General features: G+C 41.8%; 2 protein-coding genes, 4 non-coding genes and 1 pseudogene across 11 annotated transcripts in view; 1 reads left to right on the top strand and 6 right to left on the bottom strand.

Annotated features, from left to right (window-relative positions):
* Window positions 1-1185: 1185 nt before the first annotated feature.
* On the bottom strand, window positions 1186-5980 carry RPL4 (ribosomal protein L4). The gene is made up of 10 exons (XM_019832195.2): window positions 5837-5980; window positions 4321-4492; window positions 4028-4134; window positions 3567-3705; window positions 3008-3132; window positions 2582-2711; window positions 2151-2307; window positions 1815-1898; window positions 1585-1705; window positions 1186-1502 (listed from the first exon to the last, which is right to left on the bottom strand). Exons 1-10 carry the CDS (start codon window positions 5837-5839, stop codon window positions 1275-1277), a joined length of 1266 nt encoding a protein of 421 aa, XP_019687754.1. The 5' UTR covers window positions 5840-5980; the 3' UTR covers window positions 1186-1274.
* Window positions 2454-2523, bottom strand: LOC111561097. The gene has a single exon (XR_002743456.1). It is a non-coding gene; the product is annotated as a small nucleolar RNA SNORD18 (small nucleolar RNA).
* On the bottom strand, window positions 3232-3303 carry LOC111561096. The gene has a single exon (XR_002743455.1). It is a non-coding gene; the product is annotated as a small nucleolar RNA SNORD18 (small nucleolar RNA).
* Window positions 3772-3870, bottom strand: LOC111561145. The gene has a single exon (XR_002743506.1). It is a non-coding gene; the product is annotated as a small nucleolar RNA SNORD16 (small nucleolar RNA).
* On the bottom strand, window positions 4208-4278 carry LOC111561098. The gene has a single exon (XR_002743457.1). It is a non-coding gene; the product is annotated as a small nucleolar RNA SNORD18 (small nucleolar RNA).
* A 195-nt stretch (window positions 5981-6175) lies between the features above and the next one.
* ZWILCH (zwilch kinetochore protein) overlaps window positions 6176-23686 on the top strand; it is a 39732-nt gene continuing 22221 nt past the window's right edge. Inside the window, exons 1-8 of one of the 6 annotated variants that reach the window (XM_023255155.2) lie at window positions 6176-6443; window positions 9456-9507; window positions 13308-13403; window positions 17572-17690; window positions 20033-20188; window positions 21387-21586; window positions 22975-23045; window positions 23391-23546. In XM_023255155.2, coding sequence (XP_023110923.2) covers window positions 6391-6443; window positions 9456-9507; window positions 13308-13403; window positions 17572-17690; window positions 20033-20188; window positions 21387-21586; window positions 22975-23045; window positions 23391-23546 — 903 coding nt within the window. In that variant the 5' untranslated portion in view covers window positions 6176-6390. Of the gene's footprint in view, window positions 6444-9455; window positions 9508-13307; window positions 13404-16729; window positions 16944-17571; window positions 17691-20032; window positions 20189-21386; window positions 21587-22974; window positions 23046-23390; window positions 23547-23686 lie in introns of those variants that run through there. The other 5 variants (XM_023255157.2, XM_045059127.1, XM_006932447.5 and 2 more) reach the window with 5 other exon arrangements.
* On the bottom strand, window positions 10017-10723 carry LOC101081142 (annotated as a pseudogene).

Raw genomic sequence — 23686 nt, 5'->3', positions numbered from 1 at the left:
CTGCCAAGTGGAAGATCCATCACCTTGATGTGGAATTTGAAGTAGGTGGCCAATGGAAACAAACCTGTTGCAAAACAAGATCCCGACAGGAGACAAAAATAGGACAATTTAACTCTTAAGGTGGGAAGTCATGCTGGAACAGGGTAAGGAAAACAAACCAACGTTCTTTGGCGCAGACTTCTCTGCGTTTTTTTTTTTTTTTAGAGCAGAGCATGTGAGCAGGAAAGGGGCAGAGTTAAAAAAACGCTAAGCAGGGTGCAAGCTCAGCGTGGAACACAACACAGGGCTTCATTCCACGACCTTGGGATCATGACCACAGCTTGAAACAAGCCAGATGCTCTGGGTTTTAAGGATGGGACTTTGGCTCTGGCCATGAACTCATGCTTCAGGAGTTGGGAGCGCCATACAAGGTTCTGCATTGACAGTGCAGAACCTGCCTGGGTTTTTTTTTTTTTACTTATTTTTGATAGAGACAGAGACACAGAATACGAAGCAGGCTCCAGGCTCTGAGCTGTCAGCACAGAGCTCGATGTAGGGCGCGAACCCACAAACCGCAAAACCATAACCTGAGTGCAAGTCAGACGCTTAACCAACTGAGCCACCCAGGCTACCCCTCTGTGAAAGTCAGTTTCAACTAAGCCACCCAGGTGCTCCTCTGTGCTATACTTGTATTCATCCCTTAGTAAAACTGCAAGTATCAAGTAGTTCTGAAAAACGCTTTGGACACCTTCATAACGTAGGTCAATTTATTGAGGGTAGCATCTCTTGCAGTAACTATACTCTATCGCAGAAGGTTCTAACAGGAACCTCTGGAGGAACCATCAATTTCTTAATGCAGTACCCCTAAATGTATATATTCTGCCCTCTTGTGGTACTGTAAAAGCCAAACCTTTATGGAATTTTACTTATTTTTGAAGGTGTAGTTTTTTTTTTTGAGGAAGGATTGCTAAATCCTAATAGCTTCATATCTGAGACCAGTCTTTTAGCCATCTGCTTGTTATCTAACAAACTGGATTTTACACGTGGATTTATGCAGCGTTCTTGTTTCCATTCACCTGCATGGATTTACAATGCAAAGTCCAGTTTTATACCAGACCCCCCCCCCCAAAAAGATGGAAGCAAAAGACAGGAATTATGGGCAACAAAATAAAATTCTAACCAAGATTCACAAACACATCCAACAAGTCAGGTTTCTCACGGTCTTTGATTAGGCCTTTATTCATAATTAGCTGTCCAAAATGATTTAACTTTTACGGAATAAACAAATCTAAGCTTTATGCAGGCTTCTTTTCTTCCGTGGTGGGTTTCTTCTCTGCAGGCTTCTTCTCAGCTACTGGTTTCTTGGTCGTTGCAGGCTTTTTTCCTGCCAAGGGTTTTTTCTGCTTCTTAACACCAACAGCCTTCTTTCCTTTCTTCCCTACCACAGGCTTCTTGCCTGGAACGCCCTTCTCCTCGGATTTGGCTTCTAAGGCTGCTGCGGCCTTATCCATCCGGAGTTTGTGCTGCAACAAATTAAGAAGAAAACCTAAGAATCAAACCTTTCTAAAAACTTAACATATCAGCAAAAACCAAATTATCACTTACATTCTTGGCCTGGCGAAGAATGGTGTTCCGGCGCATTGTCTTTGCATATGGGTTCAGCTTCAACATGATTCTCAGGTTTTTCAGTGGATTCTTCTTGAGGACTCTGCGATGAATCTTCTTGCTGTAGAAAAGTAGACATTACAATATTAACAACTTCGTTCACATTATTCATGTTTCTCAAATAACTAATGGTTAAGAGATTGGAATGAGATTAAGTATCACAAGTTTACCGTGGTGCTCGGAGGGCTCTCTGGATCTCAGGGCTCTTCAAGATTCTGCTAAGGTCTGTATTAAGCATCTTATGCATGGGAAGGCTGAGAAAAAAAAATGCTGACAATAAGATGCTCAATTCCCAATTCTCACTAACAATCGAAGCTCTCCTGAGTTAATTTCAACTACGCTATCAACTTCTCACAGTATCTCACCATTTTGGCATATCTTATCTGTACATGAGGGCACATGGCAAAACCACATTCGTTATTCACAAAACATGCAAACCAATAGCAAATGTAAGTATCTGCAGCATAAACACCTGTGTTTGATACATGAAGGCCAACAATACTCACTTGTAGTTACTCTTGAGGGAGGCAGCCTTACGCCAAGTGCCATACAGATCATCCAACTTGCGGAAAGCACTTTCAGTCCAGATGCAGAAACGTCCCACGTGCCCACCAGGAGCAAGTTTCAAAATGTTCAGTTTGCTTACATTAAGCAAAGTAATTCCTTTTAAAGGAAAAAGAAAATTAGGGAGTCTGTATCTCAACACAAAAACACAAATCTTCTGCACTACTTTCGTGCTATGTAAGGTACCTGAGAGCTATGTTACTAATCAGGCAGTTCCAACCTTCACCGGTGTACTCATTCAGCTGACAATCAGAAGTTCCACCAAATCATGTGTTTCAGAAACACGGACCATACAGTGGAATCTCATCATAGTAAAAGCTGAGTAAACTTGCATAGTATGGACAAGCAAAACATGCGTAAGCAGTACAATTACCGGGGATGTTTCTGAAGGCCTTGATGATACCATTGTCCTCATTATAGATGATGCAGGGTCCCCTGCGCTGGATACGACGACGGTTTCTCATTTTGCCCTTGCCAGCTCTCATTCGTTGAGAGGCATAGACCTAAAAAGCGAGAACATTTATTACTCTCATTAAAATATGACCTTAGTAATTCATCTTCAAACGTGATTTCAAGAAATCAGTCTCCACTGTAAAGAAAGGAGCCACGATGAATTGCTCAACATTCACACGCAACCGTAAATGCCAGGCAAGATTCAAACCTAAGTTTTATAAGATTTTAAGAATCCTCGTTCTCATAGCCCCTCAAGTTATACTATCTATCCTCCAGTAATCTTTTGAAATTTAAAATCTGATGAAATTAAGGACCACCAAACGGGAAATTTGTTCATTAAGCCTACCTTTTTGATATCATTCCAGGCTTTAAGTTTCTTAAGAAGCAAAACAGCCTCCTTGGTCTTCTTGTAGCCTTCAACTTTATCTTCAACCACCAAAGGAAGTTCCGGAACTTCCTCAATACGATGACCTGACAGAGCCAATTAACAAAAACCATTTACCCCGAACCTTTTGAAAAATAGAGAAACATTTCATATAATCCACAAGAGCAAAATGGAATACAATGTGCCAAGTCAGAATTTCCACAAATATCATGTGTTTCAGAAACACGGACCAATTAAGTGGAATCTCATCATTTTGACAGTTACAGAGTAGGAACGTGATGAACCGAGTGGAAAAGTTTGCCAACATATGAAATCCCTGTATTTCTATTACTTTCCCAGTTACACAGTCTTCACTGCTGACTTACTATCGACCTAAGTGGTCAGAACTATTATTCAGAAGAGGGAAATCTAGTCAGGCACTCTGGGATGAACAAAATTGAAACAGATCATTAACATGATTGAAATGGTTGGGGGGGGGAAGGGTACTTTGTACCAGTCCTATGAAACAAAATCTACAAACCTTTAGACATGACCAGTGCTGGTAAGGCTGAGGCAGCCAGGGCAGAGCAGATGGCGTATCTCTTCTGTGTTGTGTTCACTCTGCGGTGCCAACGGCGCCAAGTTTTCGTTGGTGCGAACATGCGGCCCCCACGACACATCTATTTTCCCAGTTAAGAATCTCATTTCTCAAAATTTTGGCAATTAAAAAAAAAAAGATCATGTCTTGCTCAGTAAGAATTTTCGTCACCCTTCTGAACCAGCTTACTGACAGCAGGCAACTGTCGCCGAGAACAGAGTAAGACGCAAATTACGACATCATTGCAAGCAAAATTTCCTAATGCCAAGCCCCTGTCTGCCTAGAGCAGTATTTAACCTGGACACTATTAGTATCTTTGAAATATTTTCAACTATGTACAAGCCAGGTTCAATTCGATAAATTCCCGAAGAGCTGACCCATCTACATAGTGGAACAAAGGATACATTTCCAAAAGCACCCTGGCCAGAACGGTGAGTCCCACCACCTCGAACTCTGGGAATTCGAGCCACGGCTCTGCCAGTACCCCAAGACTCAGCACTGGTTTGATGACCTGAAATTAGGAAGAAATACAAGTTTTAGTTACCCAATCATACTGATATAGGACTATTATGCATGGTAGCAACAGCATCAGAACATCCAGGAAAATCATGTGCTTCAGAAACACGGACCAATGGAGTGTTATTTCATCACTGCTGTTAAGCGGGTCTTTAAACCTCAATCCTCGAAAAATCCATACCTGCTAATTCACTGACAGCATATGGCTGTCTATTGTTTTTGCGCAAGTTGGTATGAACAAAGTTCACGATATCCGGTCGAATGGGAGCCTTGAATACAGCAGGCAGAGTAACATTTTTGCCAGATGACTCCCCCTTTTCGGAGTACACGGATATCAATGGACGAGCACACGCCTGAGAAAAAGGAAAAGATACTCATATTGACAAAGCCAAAGGCACTATGGTCACGCATCAACAATACCAGTAAAACCTCAATTACAGGAGACTGGAATTTGGGGAGGTAGACAACACTCAGAGCTGAAACAGAGGCTATTACCAACATATTACGTTTATTAACTTCAAAACATTCTTACACTGTAACATTTAGAATCTCAAGTTCAAGCACAAAATTGATCATCAAGCTTTCAAACCAGGCCTTACACGGCAAAAACGATTCAAGGGATACTGTGAGATTCGAAAATGCTCTTTAATACTACCATCTAGATAAACTTTTCAACCCCAAATGTCAGCATATCTTGTCTCCTACAGTTCGCCTTCCAATTTCTGCCCTTGGCCCCCTTCATCTCAAACACGTATCACACAACTTACCAGTACAAATACTGGCCATGTTTCTTTTTGCTCAACCTTCTCCAAAGGCTTACACCTGAAAGCAAAACTAAATTTCTGAGGATAGCCTACAGAATCTGTTGGATTTCATCTCCCACACTTTTCCAGATGCTACTGTCTGTACCTACACCCAGGGGCATACCCCTTCTCCCTCAGAGGTTAAGTCTTCATCTTAAAAACAATCTGCATGCTTCCTCACCCTCCTTCAGACCACCTTCTCTGAAATTTCTCTTATTACTTTAAAGCCCAACTACTGCCTCGTCTTCCATTCCCCATGTCCACAACACTACCATCGAACATTCTAGTGCTATTTTGTCCAAATTATCATGCAAGCATCACAAGTATAGGGTCTTTTTTTTCCCACTTAACTATACCTGGCTAAAAAATTCATAGGTTTAGAGAACGCCAAATAGAGCAACTTTTAAGTTAAGGAGGTGACGAAGTTTTTGTAGAGGCACGTGTTAAGATGAACACATAGGAGTATTCAGAAAAACGTGGATATGCGGGTCTTTAATAAAATCTGCCTCGGCAAAAATGAAAATGTTCCTTCCTGAACAACACCTGAAAATACAAAGCCCAAAACTGAATATGGCCCCGATTCAGTCTTAGGCCCCAAGAGCTTCCCTATTTTCGGTAGAACTCACGCCTTCTACGATGCAAGGAAACTAGAATCCCAAAGATTCCTCCGCACCTGAGAGCGACCCTGTCGCCCATTGCTGGGACGCCCACGTTGCCTCTAAAATGGCTGCCGTAAATTAGCCGCACTACCCAGCTCCAACCCACAAACAGGTGATGCCTCCATCCCCTTTATCCTCGCTTTCTCCCCTACAGTTCTTGGGTCCTAAACCACTAATACATTTCTGCCGGGACCCGAGCGCAAGAAAGAGTTCGCCAGAATGGACCTCCACTCACCATCGCGGGGAGAGGAGAGGGCCACGCTCCTCTCAACCCGGCGGCTCCTATAGGAAAAGGAAGTGCCTAGCACTTCCGCTCTATTTGTAGACTTCAACTCGTCCGCCAACCTTCCCCGCCTCAGAACCATCCAGAGACATAAAATCTCTCTCTACCACTCTATAAAAATAACAAATAGCGTATTGTTTTTTCACATGCATCAAATTATGGTATCTACCCACTTTCAAAGCCAACAATATCGCTTAGAAATAAGGGACTCCTTTCCGCGGAATAATCCATAAAGAGGCGTGGCAACTCTCGCGAGACGAAGTGTCTTTTCCCTCTCAGCCGCTGCAACTTATTTTAACTTTTTCTTACAGGAATGCAAAATTGTTGGCAGAGGAAAAACTGCGGTGTACTCTAAAACAAAAGATTAACTTGGTGGACAAACGGGGCCTGTCGGGCGTGGGTGGGGTGTAAAAGTAGTCCCGGCGATGGGGTCATGACCCAGGACGTCAGCGTCCGGCGCGCAGTTCAGTTTGGCGGTTTCGGATCTGCAGTCGAATTGGGGCGTGATGTGGTCCCGAATGAACCGAGCCGCTGAGGAGTTTTACTCTCGTCTCCTGCAGTGAGTTGTAGCCTTTGCTGTTGCCTTGGGTGCGAGGACAGCACTTGTCCCTGGGCGTCGTTTTCGACTCCGCCCCAATCCTCTTGCCTGCTTTAGGGATAAGCGCTCTGTCGCTTGTCAGTGGCGCCTACGCTACAGACTAAGGCAGCTTTCGGGGTCTTGGAGTTGGGGAATGGCCGGTTGGTTATCTGTTCGAGTGTGGGGTTGACCCTGGGGGGGCTTGCTTGTAGTCTCGTATAGGCGAAAACAAGTGTACGTTATCAATGGAGGTGGAAGGTGACAAGTTTTTCAAGAGGCCCTTTATTCGTTCTAATGCACAGAGCTTAGGATATGTTAGAGGCACTTCTCAGAATACGGAAAACTAGATCAGCCTTCATCGGTTTAAAGCCTTTCTGGTGTGAAATGTATTTGTTTCGGTTCGTTACATGAGCTACAGTTATAATAACGTAATAGTGTGTTTTTGTTACATACCGTTATTTCACTGTGCTCTGAGACTTTATTATAGTGAATTGCTAGTACAAAAGGAGAGTCCATCTAGTTCTGCATCCAACTTTAAAGTCGAATCCGTAGTTCTCAAACTTGAACTTGCTTCAGAATCACCTGGAGATTTGTCAAAACACAGATGGCTGGGCCCCACCTCCAGGGTTTCTGATTTAGTAAATCTGGGTGGCGCCAAAGAATTTTCCTTTCTGTCAAATGCCGGGTGAAACATGCTGCTGGCCTGACACCACAACTTTGAGAACCACTGATGTAATCTAACCTCCTATTTTCTTTTTTTTTTTTTTTAATTTTTTTTTTTCAACGTTTATTTATTTTTGGGACAGAGAGAGACAGAGCATGAACGGGGGAGGGGCAGAGAGAGAGGGAGACACAGAATCGGAAACAGGCTCCAGGCTCTGAGCCATCAGCCCAGAGCCCGACGCGGGGCTCGAACTCACTGACCGCGAGATCCTGACCTGGCTGAAGTTGGACGCTTAACCGACTGCGCCACCCAGGCGCCCCTAACCTCCTATTTTCTAAATGCCATACTTTTTCATTATTCTGTAAAAAAAAATTTGGCTTTTTAAAAAAAAGTTTATTTATGTATTTATTTATTTTGAGAGTGAGAGAGAGCGAGTGAAGGGCAGAGAGAGGAGGAGAGAGAATCCCAAGCAGACTCTGCACCATCAGCACAGAGCCTGATTCTGGGCTGTATCTCACAAACCTTGAGATACGAACTTGACTTGACATGACTTGAGCTGAAACCAAGAGTTGGACACTCAACCAACAGAGCCACCCAGGCGCTCCTCATTATTTATCTTTATTGCTTTTCTTTTTCTTGCAAAAGTAGTAATGCTTGCCAATTTTTTGAACATTATAGAAAGAGCTCTAGGCTTTTTTTTTTTTAACTAATAATGTCTTGAATGGCTTCCAGTATGACACCCTATAGATCTAGCTCATTGTTTTTAACTGCTGTATAATATTTCATTCTGTGCCTGTGTAATGCTTATTTAACCAGTCCCCCATTGATACTGTTTTATTTAGACCGTTTATAGTTCCCAATTATTTCATGGATGTTAGTCTTTTTTTCTACTTGTAAGCACAATGCCTCTGTATCCAGTTGCCTACTGGAAATTTCCATGAGAACCTCAAACTCCATATTTGCAAAACTGAATTCATCTTTTCCTCACGACCTGACTTTTTTGCTCCTGAATTCTTGAATTAATTAATTCTTGAATTAAGCCTATGAATTAAGAGCTCCTCAGATCCAAGATCGTCACTTCTCTTTTCCACCACCCTCCACCCCCATCCTGTCTAGTCAGTCACTTGGAGCACTTTGCTCTCTATCTCTATTGCTTCTGTTCAGGCCATTGTCACTTCTTATTCGCAGCTGTTTTCCTGGCCTCCTTTATACCCTCCATCTCATGGTCAGAAAGGTGTTTCCCATTTAAAATCTTGTAGTGAGTCCCTCTTGGCTTTCAGGATAAAGTTCTAGTGTTAGCAAAATGTCTTCCGTTGTGCTACCACAGCACCCTGTATTCACCTCTGTCAGAGCACCCAGCACCCTGTGTTGTAACTGTTGTTTTACTCTTTAGACTTCAGTCAAGAGTATGAACCAGGGACTATGTTTTTGTTTTATATCCTAGACATCTAAGAAGAGTTCTTGCCTATGATATACATGATTGTTGAATAATCAAATAACATCTCTCAGTGATACATAAAAGACAAAATATCTTTAAGAATAAATCAAAATCTCGTCCAAAATGGCAAAAGCCAATCATTCACAGGGCTAGTCCTCCTGTTTTTATTTCAGTAAGAGTAGATCAAATAATAAATGGTATCCTGAAACAATTCCGATGGGTTCTTGTAGGACTCCAAAGATTTATTCTCTTTCGGAGTATAGATCAGACTGATAATACGTTTTGGTATATTTAATGGTTTATAGTTAACATGCTTTGGGATGACTATTTTAAAACTTTCTGGAACAAAACCATAATTATTAAATGATATCTGAGAGTTTTGTGTTTACATTTTTATAGGGAATTGTTTAATATGAAATTTACTAAGTTTTTAGTGACAGCTCATAAAGAGAGGGAGAATAGATGTTTATGTTTTAGCCATAGAAATCTAGGGCTGGGAACCTTAAGTAACTTTTCTGTGGTTACCCACTGATTCAGTGGCAGATCAGAATCCAGTGATTTTTTTTACTTCTTAAGTCAGGCTGTAAATTACATTTTAATAGTAACTGAATATGTGTTTCAGAAGATAGGAGAGTAGAGCTGGGTAACCTGATCCTGCTGCCTCTGAGAAGGAGTTGTGAATAGTAGTCTATTAATCTCTACCACATTTCCTTTTTCTATACCTAACTTATATTCTTTTTCTGCTTTTTTCTGTCTTCCCAATCATGCATTAAGGCTGGTTTGTGTTTACTTTCTTCACTGGTGTCATGCAGAGATAAAGTGATGACAAACTTCTGAATTTAAATGTCAGAATACTGTAGCTCTATTTTTCACATGTGGTTCTGCATTTCAGGGAGTTTGATGAAGAAAAGAAAGGAATCCATAAAGACCCATTTATCTATGAGGTATGAACAATTTATTTGGTCTTTAAACACAACTCATTAATCCTAACATTCTGTTTTCAAAAGTTGGGTTCATTGAAGGGAGTTTAGAGTAAATTCCACCCTCTTAGCGTACAGTTCTATGAGTTTTTACAAATGCATTCAGTCATATGGCCACCGACATAATATCTAGAATATTTCTGTCACCTCCAAAAATCTCATGTCCCTTTGTTGTCAGCCCTTTGTCTCTGGCCTTTTCCAGAGTGTCATATAAATAAGATCATACGGGGCGCCTGGGTGGCTTGGTCGGTTAAGCGTCCGACTTCGGCTCAGGTCATGATCTCACGGTCCGTGGGTTCAAGCCCCACGTCGGGCTCTGTGCTGACAGCTCAGAGCCTGGAATCTGTTTCAGATTTTGTGTCTCCCTCTCTCTCTGCCCCTCCCCTGTTCATGCTATGTCTGTCTCTGTCTCAAAAATAAATAAAGGTTAAAAAAAAAAATTAAAAAAAAATAAGATCATACACTATGTAGTCTTTTTTTTTTTAGCGTTGTTTAGTTTTTATTTCATGATCATAAACTTTACTCTGCAATCCAGCTAGACTTGGAGGGGAGTAAGGAAAACATGGAGCCCGTAGAACTGCAAGGAGAGCACAAAGATTATAGGAGATTTCGAGCAGATGGAGGTGAGGGGGTCCTCTCCCAAGCTACAAAAACAATGGTCTGGTAGTTAACATAAAACACAAGTGAGATTTATTAGATTCGTCCACGGTCAGCAATGGTGGTCTTCTTGGTGGTCTTGCCATTCCTGGACCCAAAGCGCTCTGTGGCTTCCACAATATTCATTCCCTCCTTCACTTTGCCAAAGACCGTGTGCTTGCCATCCAACCACTCCATCTTGGCAGCGCAGATGAAAAGTTGGAAACCATTTGTGTTGGGTCCAACATTTGCCATGGACAAGATGCCAGGACCTATGAGTTTCAGGATGAAATTCTCATCAATTTCTCCCCATAGATGGACTTGCCACTAGTGCCGTCATGGCACGTGAAGTCACCACCCTGGCACGTAAATCCTGGAATAATTCTGTGAAAGCAGGAACCTTTATGACCAAATCCTTTCTCCCCAGTGCTCAGAGCATGAAAGTTTTCTGCCACTTTTGAAACTTTGCAAACAGCTGGAAGGAGATGCGGTACAAGGACTCGTTGTCCATGGTGATGTCGAAGAACACGGTGGAGTTGACCATGGCTGGGCAGTGTGGTCAGCCCCGGGGTGGCAGCCTCTGTGAGGCCTATACACTGTGTAGTCTTTTGGGTCTGGTTTCTGTCAGTGTATGCATTTGAGATTCATCTTTGTTTTGTGTGTATCAGTAGTTCATTCCTTTTTATTGTTAAATACCACCTCACTGAGTGTGTGACAGTTACCCACTTACCAGTTGATAGACACTTGGATTGTTTTTGATAGTTTTTGATAGTTATAAATAAAGCTGCTATAAATATTCATGGATTTATTAAGCATCTAATATATGCCAAATGTTGCATAGGTGAAGTCCCCATAAAGTTTGATCCATAAAATAATTAGCGAACTAAAATTAATTGTATGCTAAAAGACAAATAAGCTGGAGATAGTCCTATAAGATAAAGGTTAATTACTCATATATATGAAATACATAAAAAACTCATAAAAATCAACAAGAAAAATGACAATCATGACAGAAGAATAGGCAAAGAACAAAAATAAGTAATTCCAGAAAGAAAAATACAAATAGCATTGTTTCTTACTGTTTGAATTTTCATTAACCAAACCCAGGAACTAAGTATATCCGGGTAAATGTATTAATCCCACCTTATCTGAGTTCTCGCTTGATGTGTGTGGTAGTTTCCTAGGGCTGCTGTAACCACAAATTGGTTTGCTTAAAACAGAAATTTATTCTATTGCAGTTCTGGAGACTACGACTCTGAAGTGGAGGTGTCAGAAGGGCCATGCTCCTACTGAAGGCTCCAGGAAAGGATCCTTTCTTGGCTCCTTCTGGTTTCTGGTGGTTTCCAACAGTCCTTGGAGTTTCTTGGCTTCTAGACACATTACTCTGATTTCTGCCTCTGTTAATACATAGTATTCCTGTGTGTGTCTATGTGTCTAAATCTTTCACACCTTACAAGTACATCAGTCATTGGATTTAGGGCCCCCCTAATCCAAATTAATCCTCACCTTGATTACATTTGCAGAAACTTTTTTTTTTAATGTTTATTTATTTTTGAGACACACAGACACACATATGCGTGCGGTGTGAGTTGGGGAGGGACAGAAGAGAAGGAGACACAGAATCCAAAGCAGGCTGCAGGCTCTGAGCTGTCAGCACAGAGCTCTACATGGGGCTGGAACCCATGAACTGCGAGATCAAGACCTGAGCCAAAGTTGCATGCGTAACCAACTGAGCCACCCAGGTGCCTCATTAAAGACCCTCTTTCTAAAGAAGGTCACATTCAGAGGAACCAAGGGTTAGGACCTCCCCATGTCATTTGGGGTATATTCAATCCACAATGGGACTTGCAACTCAAGAACCTAGTAGATTAGAATAAACACATCATCCTTTGCTCTTTGAACTTTGTGTCTAAATGCTTCAGTATCCAAACTGAGAAATTAAACAGATTCAAATAATGAGACATATTTGTCAATAATAAGCATATGAAATTTTTGCTGTGAGATGATAAAAGTAAACACAGTGAAATACTCTGTTGTGGTAAGCGATTAGAATGCGAATATGTGGGCATGGCATGTTTGCAAGGCAATTTGAAGATATCGGTGTGATTCTGGATACTTATCTTAAGAGAGGAATTCAAGGATGTTGATTATTAGCTGTTTATTATAGCACAGAACTTAAAACTATCCAAATGTTGAAGAAAATGGAATTAGTTATATGATGGTAGAGCCAAAGAATGTTTAATGGCACGACAAGAAGCTTATGATTTAGTCTGTTGTATTTTTTTTTTTTCAACGTTTATTTTTTTTGGGACAGAGAGAGACAGAGCATGAACGGGGGAGGGGCAGAGAGAGAGGGAGACAGAATCGGAAACAGGCTCCAGGCTCCGAGCCATCAGCCCAGAGCCCAACGCGGGGCTCGAACTCCCGGACCGCGAGATCATGACCTGGCTGAAGTCGGACGCTTAACCGACTGCGCCACCCAGGCGCCCCAGTCTGTTGTATTTTTTAAAGCAAAAGCCTATGTAGATATCTAAATGCTGAATACATTTCTACTTAAGTAGATTAATTTATGTGTCTGCAAAAAGTTCTGGCAAGATATAGGCCAACCAGGCTAATTACAGTGATGATCATTCTAGCTAGTAGAATTATATGTGAGTTTTAAAAAATCTGTTAGCTGTTTTCAGATTTTTCTGTAATAAACATGTTTGCAATAGGAATGGAAAAGTAAGTAGTTCCTATAAATTGATAAAAGTTCTAAACTCCATAGTACAATCAGAAGAAAAGAGCATATTTAGTAAAGTGCTAATTATATGGGACATGATTGTAAATATAGTATGAGTGGAAGGAAAGAATGTCCATGTGATCCTAATCAAAGGAAGGCTCGACAAGGCAGGGTGCACTTTAGGTGAGCCTTCAAGCATTTGTAGACGTGAACATAAGAGCTAGATTTATCTAAACATGAAAAAACAACCTGGCAAAGAATAAATGAAATCTTATCTTTAGAACATTGGGTTTTGTTCAAATTTTCTTTTTTAGTCACTTGTCTACAACTGGTCTTTACGTGTTTAAATTATTTGCACTAATATATGTGTGTATATATAACATTGCCTGACAACTTTTTTTAACAGACTGATGTTCAAGGGCAGTTGATCGGCAAAGGCCAACCAAACCCTTTGAAAAATATTCTAAATGAAAATGATATGATATTCATTGTAGAGAAATTGGTAAGTAGTGTTTGGGCTTTGTGCTTGTTTAATTCTTTTTTTTAATCTTATTTTTAATTTTTTTTTTTTTTTAACATTTATTTATTTTTGAGACAGAGAGAGACAGAGCATGAACGGGGGAGGGTCAGAGAGAGGGAGACACAGAATCTGAAACAGGCTCCGGGCTCTGAGCTGTCAGCACAGAGCCAGACGTGGGGCTCGAACTCACGGACTGTGAGATCATGACCTGAGCCGAAGTCGGCCGCTTAACCGACTGAGCCACCCAGGCGCCCCTTTAATCTTATTTTTAATAAATTTATTTAATAAATTAATTTTATTTTTTTTTCAATTTTTTTTTTTTTTTAACGTTTATTTATTTTTGGGACAGAGAGAGACAGCATGAACGGGGGAGGGGCAGAGAGAGAGGAAGACACAGAATCGGAAGCAGGCTCCAGGCTCTGAGCCATCAGCACAGAGCCTGACACAGGGCTCGAACTCACGGACCGTGAGATCGTGACCTGAGCTGAAGTCGGATGCCTAACTGAGCCACCCAGGCACCCCAAATTAATTTTATTTTTATTTTTATTTTTTTTATTTTTTTTTTTTCAACGTTTTTTATTTATTTTTGGGACAGAGAGAGACAGAGCATGAACGGGGGAGGGGCAGAGAGAGAGGGAGACACAGAATCGGAAACAGGCTCCAGGCTCCGAGCCATCAGCCCAGAGCCCGACGCGGGGCTCGAACTCACGGACCGCGAGATCGTGACCTGGCTGAAGTCGGACGCTTAACCGACTGCGCCACCCAGGCGCCCCTTAATTTTATTTTTAATAAGATTAAAAGTTCAAGTGGGGCTCAAACTTACAACCCTGAGATCAAGAGTCTCATGCTCCATCAACTGAGCCAGCCAGGAGCCCCTGTGCTTGTTGATAACTAACAGCCAAATTCAGTTTATTGGGAATAATCTCAGATGTGCCCATTTTTTTATCAGCATATTAGTGAAAGCAGATTCTAATTCTTTTAGAAATAGAATTTCTAAATTTCTCCTTTAGAAATACAATGAGAATTGCATAGGTAATTTAAAATTTTGTAGTAGCCTGAATTTTAAACAGTGAAATAGGGCCACCTAAGGGGCTCAGTTGCTTAAGTGTCTGACTTTGGCTCACGTCATGGTCCCACAGTTTGTGGTTGGAGCCCCGCGTCAGTCTGCTGCTAGCACAGAGACGACCTCAGAGCCTCTGTCCCCCTCTCGCTCTGCTCCTTCCCTGCTGGTTCTATCTCAAAATAAACAAACTAAAAAAAAGTAAAATTATCATATATAGTAAAATTGACCTTTTTTCTTTTTTGTTCACTTCTGTAAGTTTTAGCACATGTACAGATAGGTTCTGGTAGTCACCACCACAATCAGGGCACAAAATAGTTCCATCACCCTAAACAACTCTCGCGCTAACCCTTTAAAATCCTACTTTTTTCTAACCTCTACCCCTTGGCAACTGCTGATCTCTTTTCCCTTGGTATAGTTTTGTCTTCTGTCATGAATGGAATCATACAGTTTGTAACCTTTTGAGTTTGGCTTCTTTCACTCTGTATGCCTTTGAGATTAAGTTGTAAGTATATCAGTGGTTCATTTCTTGTAATTGCTGAGTATATTCCGTGGTTGTACCCCTGTTTATTTGCCGAGTCACCCTTTGAAAGACGTTTGGGCTGTTTTCAGTCCTCAGTGATCATGGATAGAGCTGCTGTAATCATTTTTGTACAGCTTTTTGTGTGAGCATAAGTTTTTTCTTGATACTAAATACTGAGGTGTGGAATTGTCTGAAATTAATTTAATAATGCTTTTTATTTACTCCTGTATATTTAATAATATTTCAATGCCTAGTTAAGATAAAAATCTTTGAGATATTTTGAGTTTTTTTTTTTAATGTTTATTTTTGAGAGAGTCGGAGCATGAGCAGGGGAGGAGCAAAGAGAGAGAGAGAGAGAGAGACAGAGCACAAGCAGGGGAGGGGTAGAGAGGGATGGAGACACAGAATCTGAAGCAGGCTTCATGCTCTGAGCTGTCAGCACAGAGCCCGACTTGGGGCTCGAACCCATGAACTGTGAGATTATGACCTGAGCTGAAGTCGGATGCTTAACCGACTGAGCCACCCAGGCTTCCTGAGTTGTTTGTTTGTTTATTTGTTTGTTGTTTTTTCCATCCTGCATCTTCAAAACCTGGTGTGTATTTTACACTTATATCTTCATTTGGTCTGGCCGTGTTGCCATTACTCAGTAGCCACATGTGGCTAGTGGCTGTTGTACCGAACAGCACAGTGTATGTAGGTATTACGAAGTTCTACTTTAATTTTTGTTTATTAAATGTAACAGAGAAAACTTCTTATCTTTTGCATCACTTTATAATTCCAACCTTAAACCTTTGTGTTTTACTTATGGTAATTATTTTGGCAGAGCAGTTATAGTAATTTTTATTAAGTGGTGATAATGTTGTCATGCTACACAGTTGCTTTGGGGCCAGAACCCATTCTTTGACTACATGGTTTTCTGAAGTGGATTGGAACAGACTAATGGGGGAAGGTGGAAGTACTTTTTTTTTTTTTTTTTAAATTTTTTTTAAGTTTAGTTTTTGAGAAAGAGTGCGCACAAGCGGGGCAGAGGTAGAGAGAGAAGGAGAGAGGGAATCCCAAGCAGGCTCCACATTGTCAGTGCAGAGCCTGACGTGGGGCTCAAACCCACAAACCTTCAGACCATGAATTGAGCCGAAACCACGAGTCAGACACTTAACTGACTGAGCCACCCAGCTGCCCCAAAAAGTGGAGGTACTTTTAGAAGGAACGCCTCTGCTCTAGGACCCTCATGTTGTCTGGATGGGCATTATGGCAAATGAACAGGGAGCTTTTTATTTTAATGCATACAAAAACTCTTTTTGAAGAAGGGGGTAACTTATTTGTCTGTTATATTAATAAAATGGTGTCATTACTGCTTATCTATGGTAGACAGATGTTTGGAAAATAATTGTAGGTGAATTAAATGGTTGAGTTTAGACTTTTGCTCTAGGGAGAAGGGAAAATGTATATAGAGCAAAAGTGGAATAAACAAAGATGGTCAGATGAAGGTGAGTTACCTAGGAAAAGATAAGGATGAGCCAAGGGGGATGTGGAGATCTGGGTTAGGAGACTAGTGGGGATGCAGCTTGCAGCTGGGAGAAGGTTCCTGGAATTCATTGGGACCCTGGCATTTTTGGATGAGGAACAATTAAGACTATTGTCTCTGCAAAGATCGGTAGTGCTTAAGGCACAAATTTTAAGTAGATGGGTATTAGAAAAAAAAAATAACATTTTGGGTACCACCAGTTCTAGGAACTATTTGGAGAGCTGGGCCTGGAAGGGAAAGAGGTCTGCAGTCTGGCACAAGAAGTTCAAAGTCGAGGAAATATTCAGATCTGATACCTGTTAAGTGGGCAGAGGATTTACTGCCCAAAGAGCTTCAGGGATAAGAACCTGAGTTTTGAAGTCAGACTGCCTAGATTCAAAGGTTGCCTTTGCCACTCACTGGCTGTTATTTTAGGTGAGTTATTTAGCCATTTGCTATCTCAGTTTTCCCATCTAAAAACAGGGTTGTTAATAGTATCTATTTCAGGGTTTTTATGAAAAGTAAAAGAAAACTGAGAATAGTAGTTGGTATATTGTCATGCTCAGGAAGTGTTAATTCTTGTGCTTAACGTTTTTATTGGCAAGGCTGAGCTGTTTACTTAAATGTGTAGATATTAGAAACATAGATTTATTTCAGAACCTGTAACACAAATGAGAGCTGCTAATCCTAAGAGGAGCAGATTTGAGGAGTAAGGGCTGTGGACCTTTGAGTTTGGAGAGCGAAATTGAGAGTCTCCCATGGGTTTCCCCATGGGGTGCTTTGTCTTTCATTCAGCTTTTTATATGTGTCCGAGTACTTCCTTTTCTAATGGCATCAGATGCTTCTGCTGTCAGTAGCAACTTCATTATCTTTTTATAGGGCAGTGCAAATGCTTGTAATGGCAAAATTTATTGGTACCAGACTGCTTTGTAGCTATGCTTCTTGGCATAACCCAATCATTTGTGCTTAAGGTTTAGAAACCAGTACATTGTGTTCTAGCATAGTAAAGAACTGACTGGTGAGTGTTCTTTTACCCGGCTAAATAATTAAAATATTTCTAAAGCCTTTAGAGAAGGAAGAAACAAGTCATGTTGAAGAACTACAGTCTGAAGAAACTGCTATTTCTGATTTCTCTACTGGGGAGAATGTTGGACCACTTGCTTTATCAGTTGGGAGAGCAAGGTAAGTTTTTCTTAGTGTCAGGCTGGGAGGAGGGCTGGAGGCTGGGATTTAAAGTGTTCTTACAAACATTGTGGAAAAAAAAGTCTATATCTAATCCAGATCCCTCCTCCTCCCTCTCCCTCTCCCTCTCCCTCTCCCTCTCCCTCTCCCTCTCCCCCTCCCCCTCCCCCACCCGCTCCTTCTGGACGTGTATACCCAACTCTCCATGGATAGCTTTAGTTGAATATCCCATAGGTATCCCAAGCGTGACCAAGAAGACTGTGTTGTCATCCACTTCTCCACTCCCATATACCGTTTATTGTTGTTGCTTCTCAATTTCTTTGTATTTGGTACCCCTACAGTCTTTTTTCCTTGCTGCTGCCAGAGTGATTTTTTTTTAAATTCTTTTTGATGTTTATTTATTTTTTTGAGAGAGGCAGAGTGTGAGCGGGGTGGCAGGGGGCAGAGAGAGAGAGAGGGAGACACAGAATTTGAAACAGGCTCCAGGCTCTGAGCTGTCAGACATGGGGCTTGAACCCACGGACCGTGAGATCATGACCTGAGCCGAAGCTGGATGCTTAATCGACTGAGCCACCCAGGTGCCCCCAGAGTGATCTCTATAAATCCCTGAAGGCCTGATCATGTTGTTTCCTAGCTTAAAAATCCTTCAGTGGTTCTCCTTGCCTCATGATAAGATCCAGATTTCTTATGAATAGAAGCCTTCATTGTAGAGTCCGGTGGCCCTCTTCCTGGCTGCCATACTCAGTGGGCATTTGGAAATATGCAGGGGCACTTTTTGGTTGTTACAGTGTAAGGCGAGCAGTTGGCCTGGGCAATGTTCAGTAAACATCCTGCAGTGCATGGGGTTCTCCTGCACAAGGAGGAATCCTCCCACCCAGATGCCAGTAGTACCCCTGTTAGAACCCCTGCTGCCCCTGTCTGCCTTGCCAGCCTCACTTTCTGCCTCCCCACTGTGCAGTTCTCCCTGGCTGGCCTCTCTCACCTCCAGAACCAAAGTGTTTGCCAGGAAGGAGTTCTGGAGGATAGAGTCATATAAATAATAACATTAGACAGTAAGGACTATAACAATATTCACAAAGTGATTCTTTTTCAGAGTGGTTTTTTGTTTTGCTATGTTGAAGCTTTTAACATTTTTATGTGGTTAAATCGATCAATCCTTTATGGCTTCTGGATTTTAAGTCCTATTTGGCCTTTTTTCTCTTCTCCCCCCACAACTTAAACATTATTTGTATTGTTTTTCTCTGTCCGGTGTTTGTTTGGATTTATCCATATGCTTATCATTGCTTTGCTTTGCATTACAGACCTTCCTTTTGGAATTACTGTATTTGCTTTTTGAAGTACAGTCCCTTAGAAATTCCGTTGTTGAACATCTGTTGGTAATAAATTAAGTTTTCATCTCTTTGAAAATTTTAAGCCATGTTTTTTGGTACCTTTTAATTTTGATAGACTTTCAAATTTAGAGAAATGTTGAAAGAGTAGCGCAGGAACTTGTCTATACCCTTAACTCCGATTCACCAGTTAGTTACACTTTGCTGCATCCGCTTTGTCTTTCTCTCTCTTATTCTGCCTCCTATTCTTCCCCACTCTGCCACCTTTATAAGGGACTCATATCACCCACACACATTTTTAAAAACATTTATTTTGAGAGAGAGAGCGTGTGCCTGCATCAGTGGGGGAGGGGCAGAGAGAGGGGGAGAGAGAATCCCGCAGTGTCAGCGCAGAGCCTGACTTGGACTCGATCTCACGAAACTGTGAGCTCATGACCTGAGCCAGAATCAAAAGACGCTTAACTGACTGAGCCACCCAGGCACCCCTATCTGTAGTGAAGTATTTAGAGGTAAAGGAACACTGTCTCCAACTTACTGTCGATATTTCATAAAAAATGTGTGTGGGGGCGCCTGGGTGGCTCAGTCAGTTAAGAGTCTGTCTCTTGATTTTGGCTCAGATCATGATCTCATGAGTTGGTGAGATTGAGTCCCGAGTCAGGTTCTATGGGATTCTCCCTCCCTCTCTGCCCCTCCCCTGCTTGTGCATGTGTTTCTTTCTCTTTCTCTCTCTCTTAAAATAGACATTTAAATAAATAAATACTTCACTAGGTATTTGCTAAGAACAATTATATTCTCTTATGTAACCACAGAACAATGATCAAAATCTGGAAGTTTAACACTGTTATGGTGCTGTTACCTAATTCACAGTCTATTCAATTTTCCTTAAGTGTTCAGTGACCAGTGACCTCAAGCATCTTTTCATGTGCTGATTGACTCCTTTTTTGCCCCAGCTTTATTGAGGTGTAATTAATATAGCCTACCTATTTCGTCTATTTCTTTTGTTTAATCTCACAGCCTGCTTTCACTCCTACTGAACCTCTACCCTTACCGAATTGGATTCCCCATTGGTAGAAGTTATGATCCTGTCACATTCTTGTCACTTCCTGCTGTGTGCATCTTGATCTGCCTGGTGTGCCCTTCTCCCACTTCTTCACTGGGTGAATTGTTTATGTATGTTGCCACTTAATTTCCGGGTTTTTGTTTCTGGGATACTGGGGTATTGGAATTTATAATCAGAAACATATCTGGTCTTTGTCCATGGTTCCTGGCAAGGAGTCCCTAAAACCCTTGTAATTTCTTTTTTTTTTTTTTTTTCAACGTTTATTTATTTTTGGGACAGAGAGAGACAGAGCATGAACGGGGGAGGGGCAGAGAGAGAGGGAGACACAGAATCGGAAACAGGCTCCAGGCTCTGAGCCATCAGCCCAGAGCCCGACGCGGGGCTCTAACTCATGGACCACGAGATCGTGACCTGGCTGAAGTCGGACGCTTAACCGACTGCGCCACCCAGGCGCCCCAACCCTTGTAATTTCTTAAGTGGGGAGAAAGAGAGGTGTCTTCTGTGATGTTAATGAGATGGCTTTTGGAAAGTCCCTAAGTAACCGGTTTGGGGGTTGCTAGGGGAACCAACCCAGTGATTTTGAGGGTTAGAATATTTAGCCCCACCCCTACCTTCAGAGAAGGGAGAAAGGCTGGAGGCTGAGTTCAGTCACCAGTGGCTGGTGATTGATCAGTTCATGTCTGTATGATGAAGGCTCCATAAAAACCCAAAAGGAGAGTGTGTGGTGAGCTCTGGGTTGGTGAACAGGTAGAGATTTGGGGAGAGTGGCTCACTGAGAGAGGGCATGGGCGCTCCACACCTTTCCGCATACCTTGCCCTGTGCCTCTCCCATCTGTCTGCTCCTGAGCTCTATCCTTTTATAATAAACCAGTGATCTAGCAAGTAAAATGTTTTTCTGAGTTCTGTGAGCTGCTCTAGCAAATTAATCGAACCCAAAGAGGAGGTTGTTAGAACGTCTGGTTCACGCTGGCCCTTCAGAAGCACAGGTGTCAACCTGGACTTGCATTTGGCATCTAAAAGTAGGGGGTGGAGCCAGTCTTGTAGGACTGAGCCTTAATCTGTGGGATCTGATGCTGTCTCTGGGTAGATAGCGTCAGAATTGAGTTGAATTGTAGGATACCTGGCTGGTGTTAGAATTACTTGGTATGAGGAAAACTCCCACATAATACAGTTGGTGCAGAATCTTGGTGATCAGAAGTAGGATCAGTGTCACAATCGTAGATACCCTTCGTAGTATCTTTGAAAAAGAAAAGTTGACTGGTCAGCAGTCACTATTTATAATTTATTCTTCGTACTCTTGTTTTCAAGGCAGTTAATTGGACTTTACGCTATGGCTCACAATCCTAATATGACCCACTTGAAGATTAATCATCCAGTTACTGCCCTTCCTGCCCTGTGGGTGAGGTGTGACAGTTCAGATCCTGAAGGGACCTGTTGGCTGGGAGCTGAGCTTATCACCACAAATGACAACATTACAGGAATTGTCTTATATACGGTCAGTTCTAAAGGTGAGAGCTCACTCTTCTTACTTTTGTGGGGGTGTGAGTATTTATTTGTGTCGTTATTGTGCTGTGATTTGTACTGAAAACTGAAATTGTTAAGAGGGGAAGTGCACACGATGGAACTTGTCAGCCACTATGGACCTACTCCGGTGTGTAACTTGGGGCATACAGGAGATACTCCAGAAACAGATCTCCAAAACTCTGAACAGAAGTTTATGGTTTTGTTTACTAGTTTTATTTGGGTTTCATTTGATTTATATGTGTGTATTTTTGGAAATTTTCATTGGAAGATTAAAAAAAATTGAATGTAATGACAATATAATTCCGATCTCATAGTAGATGTTTAATTATACTTTTGGTAGAAGCATTGTTACTGAACCCTAAAATCAGATTTGTGTGTTCAATCTGCAGTAAACCTAATCCCTGAGTCACTGGGTTTGAGGCTGAGAAAGTTTTATTCTCAGAAGGGCAGCCCATTGAGAGAGCTGGGGAGTAATTCCCAAACTGCCTTCCTGACTGAGATTAGAGCAAGTTTTTTATAATCATAGGAGTTGAGATCGCACACTTACTGAGGAAAAGGATGGGGGAAGCTTGTGACTATGCTTGGGGAAAGATGGAGCGTGCACATTGAGCAAATGTATGTAACGTCTATCCCACGTTCCCTTTGGAGTGGAGATTAACCCCAGAACAAGGCATGATATGCTTCAAGAGCCTGTATAAATTGGATAATGGCGTCCGGGGCTCGTTACCTTGGGTAAGGGATGCAGAGCCTTGCTTTTTCATTGGCTGGAGCCATTTCTGTTGACCCCGAGTCCAGGTTTCTAGAGAGACATCTAGTAGATTTATTAGTGGGATCTGAAAAGACACAATAGCTGATTAGAGAGAAACAGGTCTCTGAAAAACAAGCTTTAAATTTTCTGCTGTTTCAACTTTATTTATCGTATGGGGCATGGTTTCAGTATTGGCCTTTGCTCCACTTTTCTCCCCCACTCCCTTTTTTTAAATGTTTATTTATTTATTTAGAGAGAGAAGAATGTGCGCACAAGTGGGGGGCAGGTGGGCAGAGAGAGAGGGAGAGAGAATCCCAAGCAGGCTTCCTGTTGTCAGCATAGAGCCCAACTTGACTCGGGGCTCCATTTCACGAACTGGACCATGAGATCATAACCTGAGCCAAAATCAAGAGTTGGATGCTTAACCGACTGAGCCACGCAGGCACCCCCCCCCCAACTTTCCTCCTTCTGTCAACATTTCATCTGAGGATTTATTTAATTTTAACAATTACTAGTGTTAAGTTGTGGTGCCCTTAGAATTTGAGGGATCCTAGTTTTTTTTAGCTCTAACCATAGAATTTTGAATTGTACCTTTAAAATGATGTTTCCTTTTATGTCTTATAGCTGATAAAAATTATTCTGTAAATCTTGAAGACCTAAAAAGTTCACATAAGAAAAGACATCACTTGTCTACTGTAAGTATTTCTCTTCTGCTCACGTTATTTTCTTCAAACCGTTATGGATGTGCCTCCCTTGTTTAATGCTTTTTTCACTCCTAATAGGACTAGATGTGTTTTTTTTATAGTATCAAAATGTTTGTGTTTATTTTCATATTGGCTAGTGACTAAAAGTAGATGCCGTCTTGCTTTTTAGCCAGTCTCTGTGATGAAAAAGAATGGTCTTATTTTTCCATTTGGGATAAAATTGTGATGCTTTTTCTTTTGCTGGGAAAAGAACCAAGGTAGTTTTGATAATGGGCCTCTGACCATGTGAAAGCGTAGCTAACAGAGGGTCGGGTTGGCTGGATATGCTTTTTTCAGGTAACAGCCAGGGGCTTTGCCCAGTATGAGCTGTTTAAGTCCACGGCCTTGGACGACACACTTGCCGCATCACAGACTACGATCACTTTGGATATTTCCTGGAGTCCCGTGGATGAGATTCTTCAAACCCCTCCACTTTCCTCAACTGCAACCCTGGTAGGAGCAAACTTTATTTTATGTTGAGTTTATTCAGTGTGGATTTACTCTTCGCTTGCTTGTTGCTGGTGCTGCATGCTGCCAGCGCCAGCCCTAGCCCTCGCCGGACAGCTCTGAGGCCCAGCTCACCCCTGAGGTCT

The sequence above is a fragment of the Felis catus genome, chromosome B3 (assembly GCF_018350175.1).
Source record: "Felis catus isolate Fca126 chromosome B3, F.catus_Fca126_mat1.0, whole genome shotgun sequence".
In the NCBI taxonomy this organism is placed as follows: Eukaryota; Metazoa; Chordata; class Mammalia; order Carnivora; family Felidae; genus Felis; species Felis catus.
This window is presented reverse-complemented; position numbering and strand designations above follow the sequence as displayed.

What these genes read in the sequence shown, in the direction of transcription:
- RPL4 (XM_019832195.2), bottom strand. An exon ending in AGCACTGGTCATGTCTAAAG is followed by an intron (nt 3,133 to 3,566) that starts GTTTGTAGATTT and finishes TGGCTCTGTCAG; the next exon opens with GTCATCGTATTGAGGAAGTT. An exon ending in AGAGCCCTCCGAGCACCACG is followed by an intron (nt 1,706 to 1,814) that starts GTAAACTTGTGA and finishes ACTTTTCTACAG; the next exon opens with CAAGAAGATTCATCGCAGAG.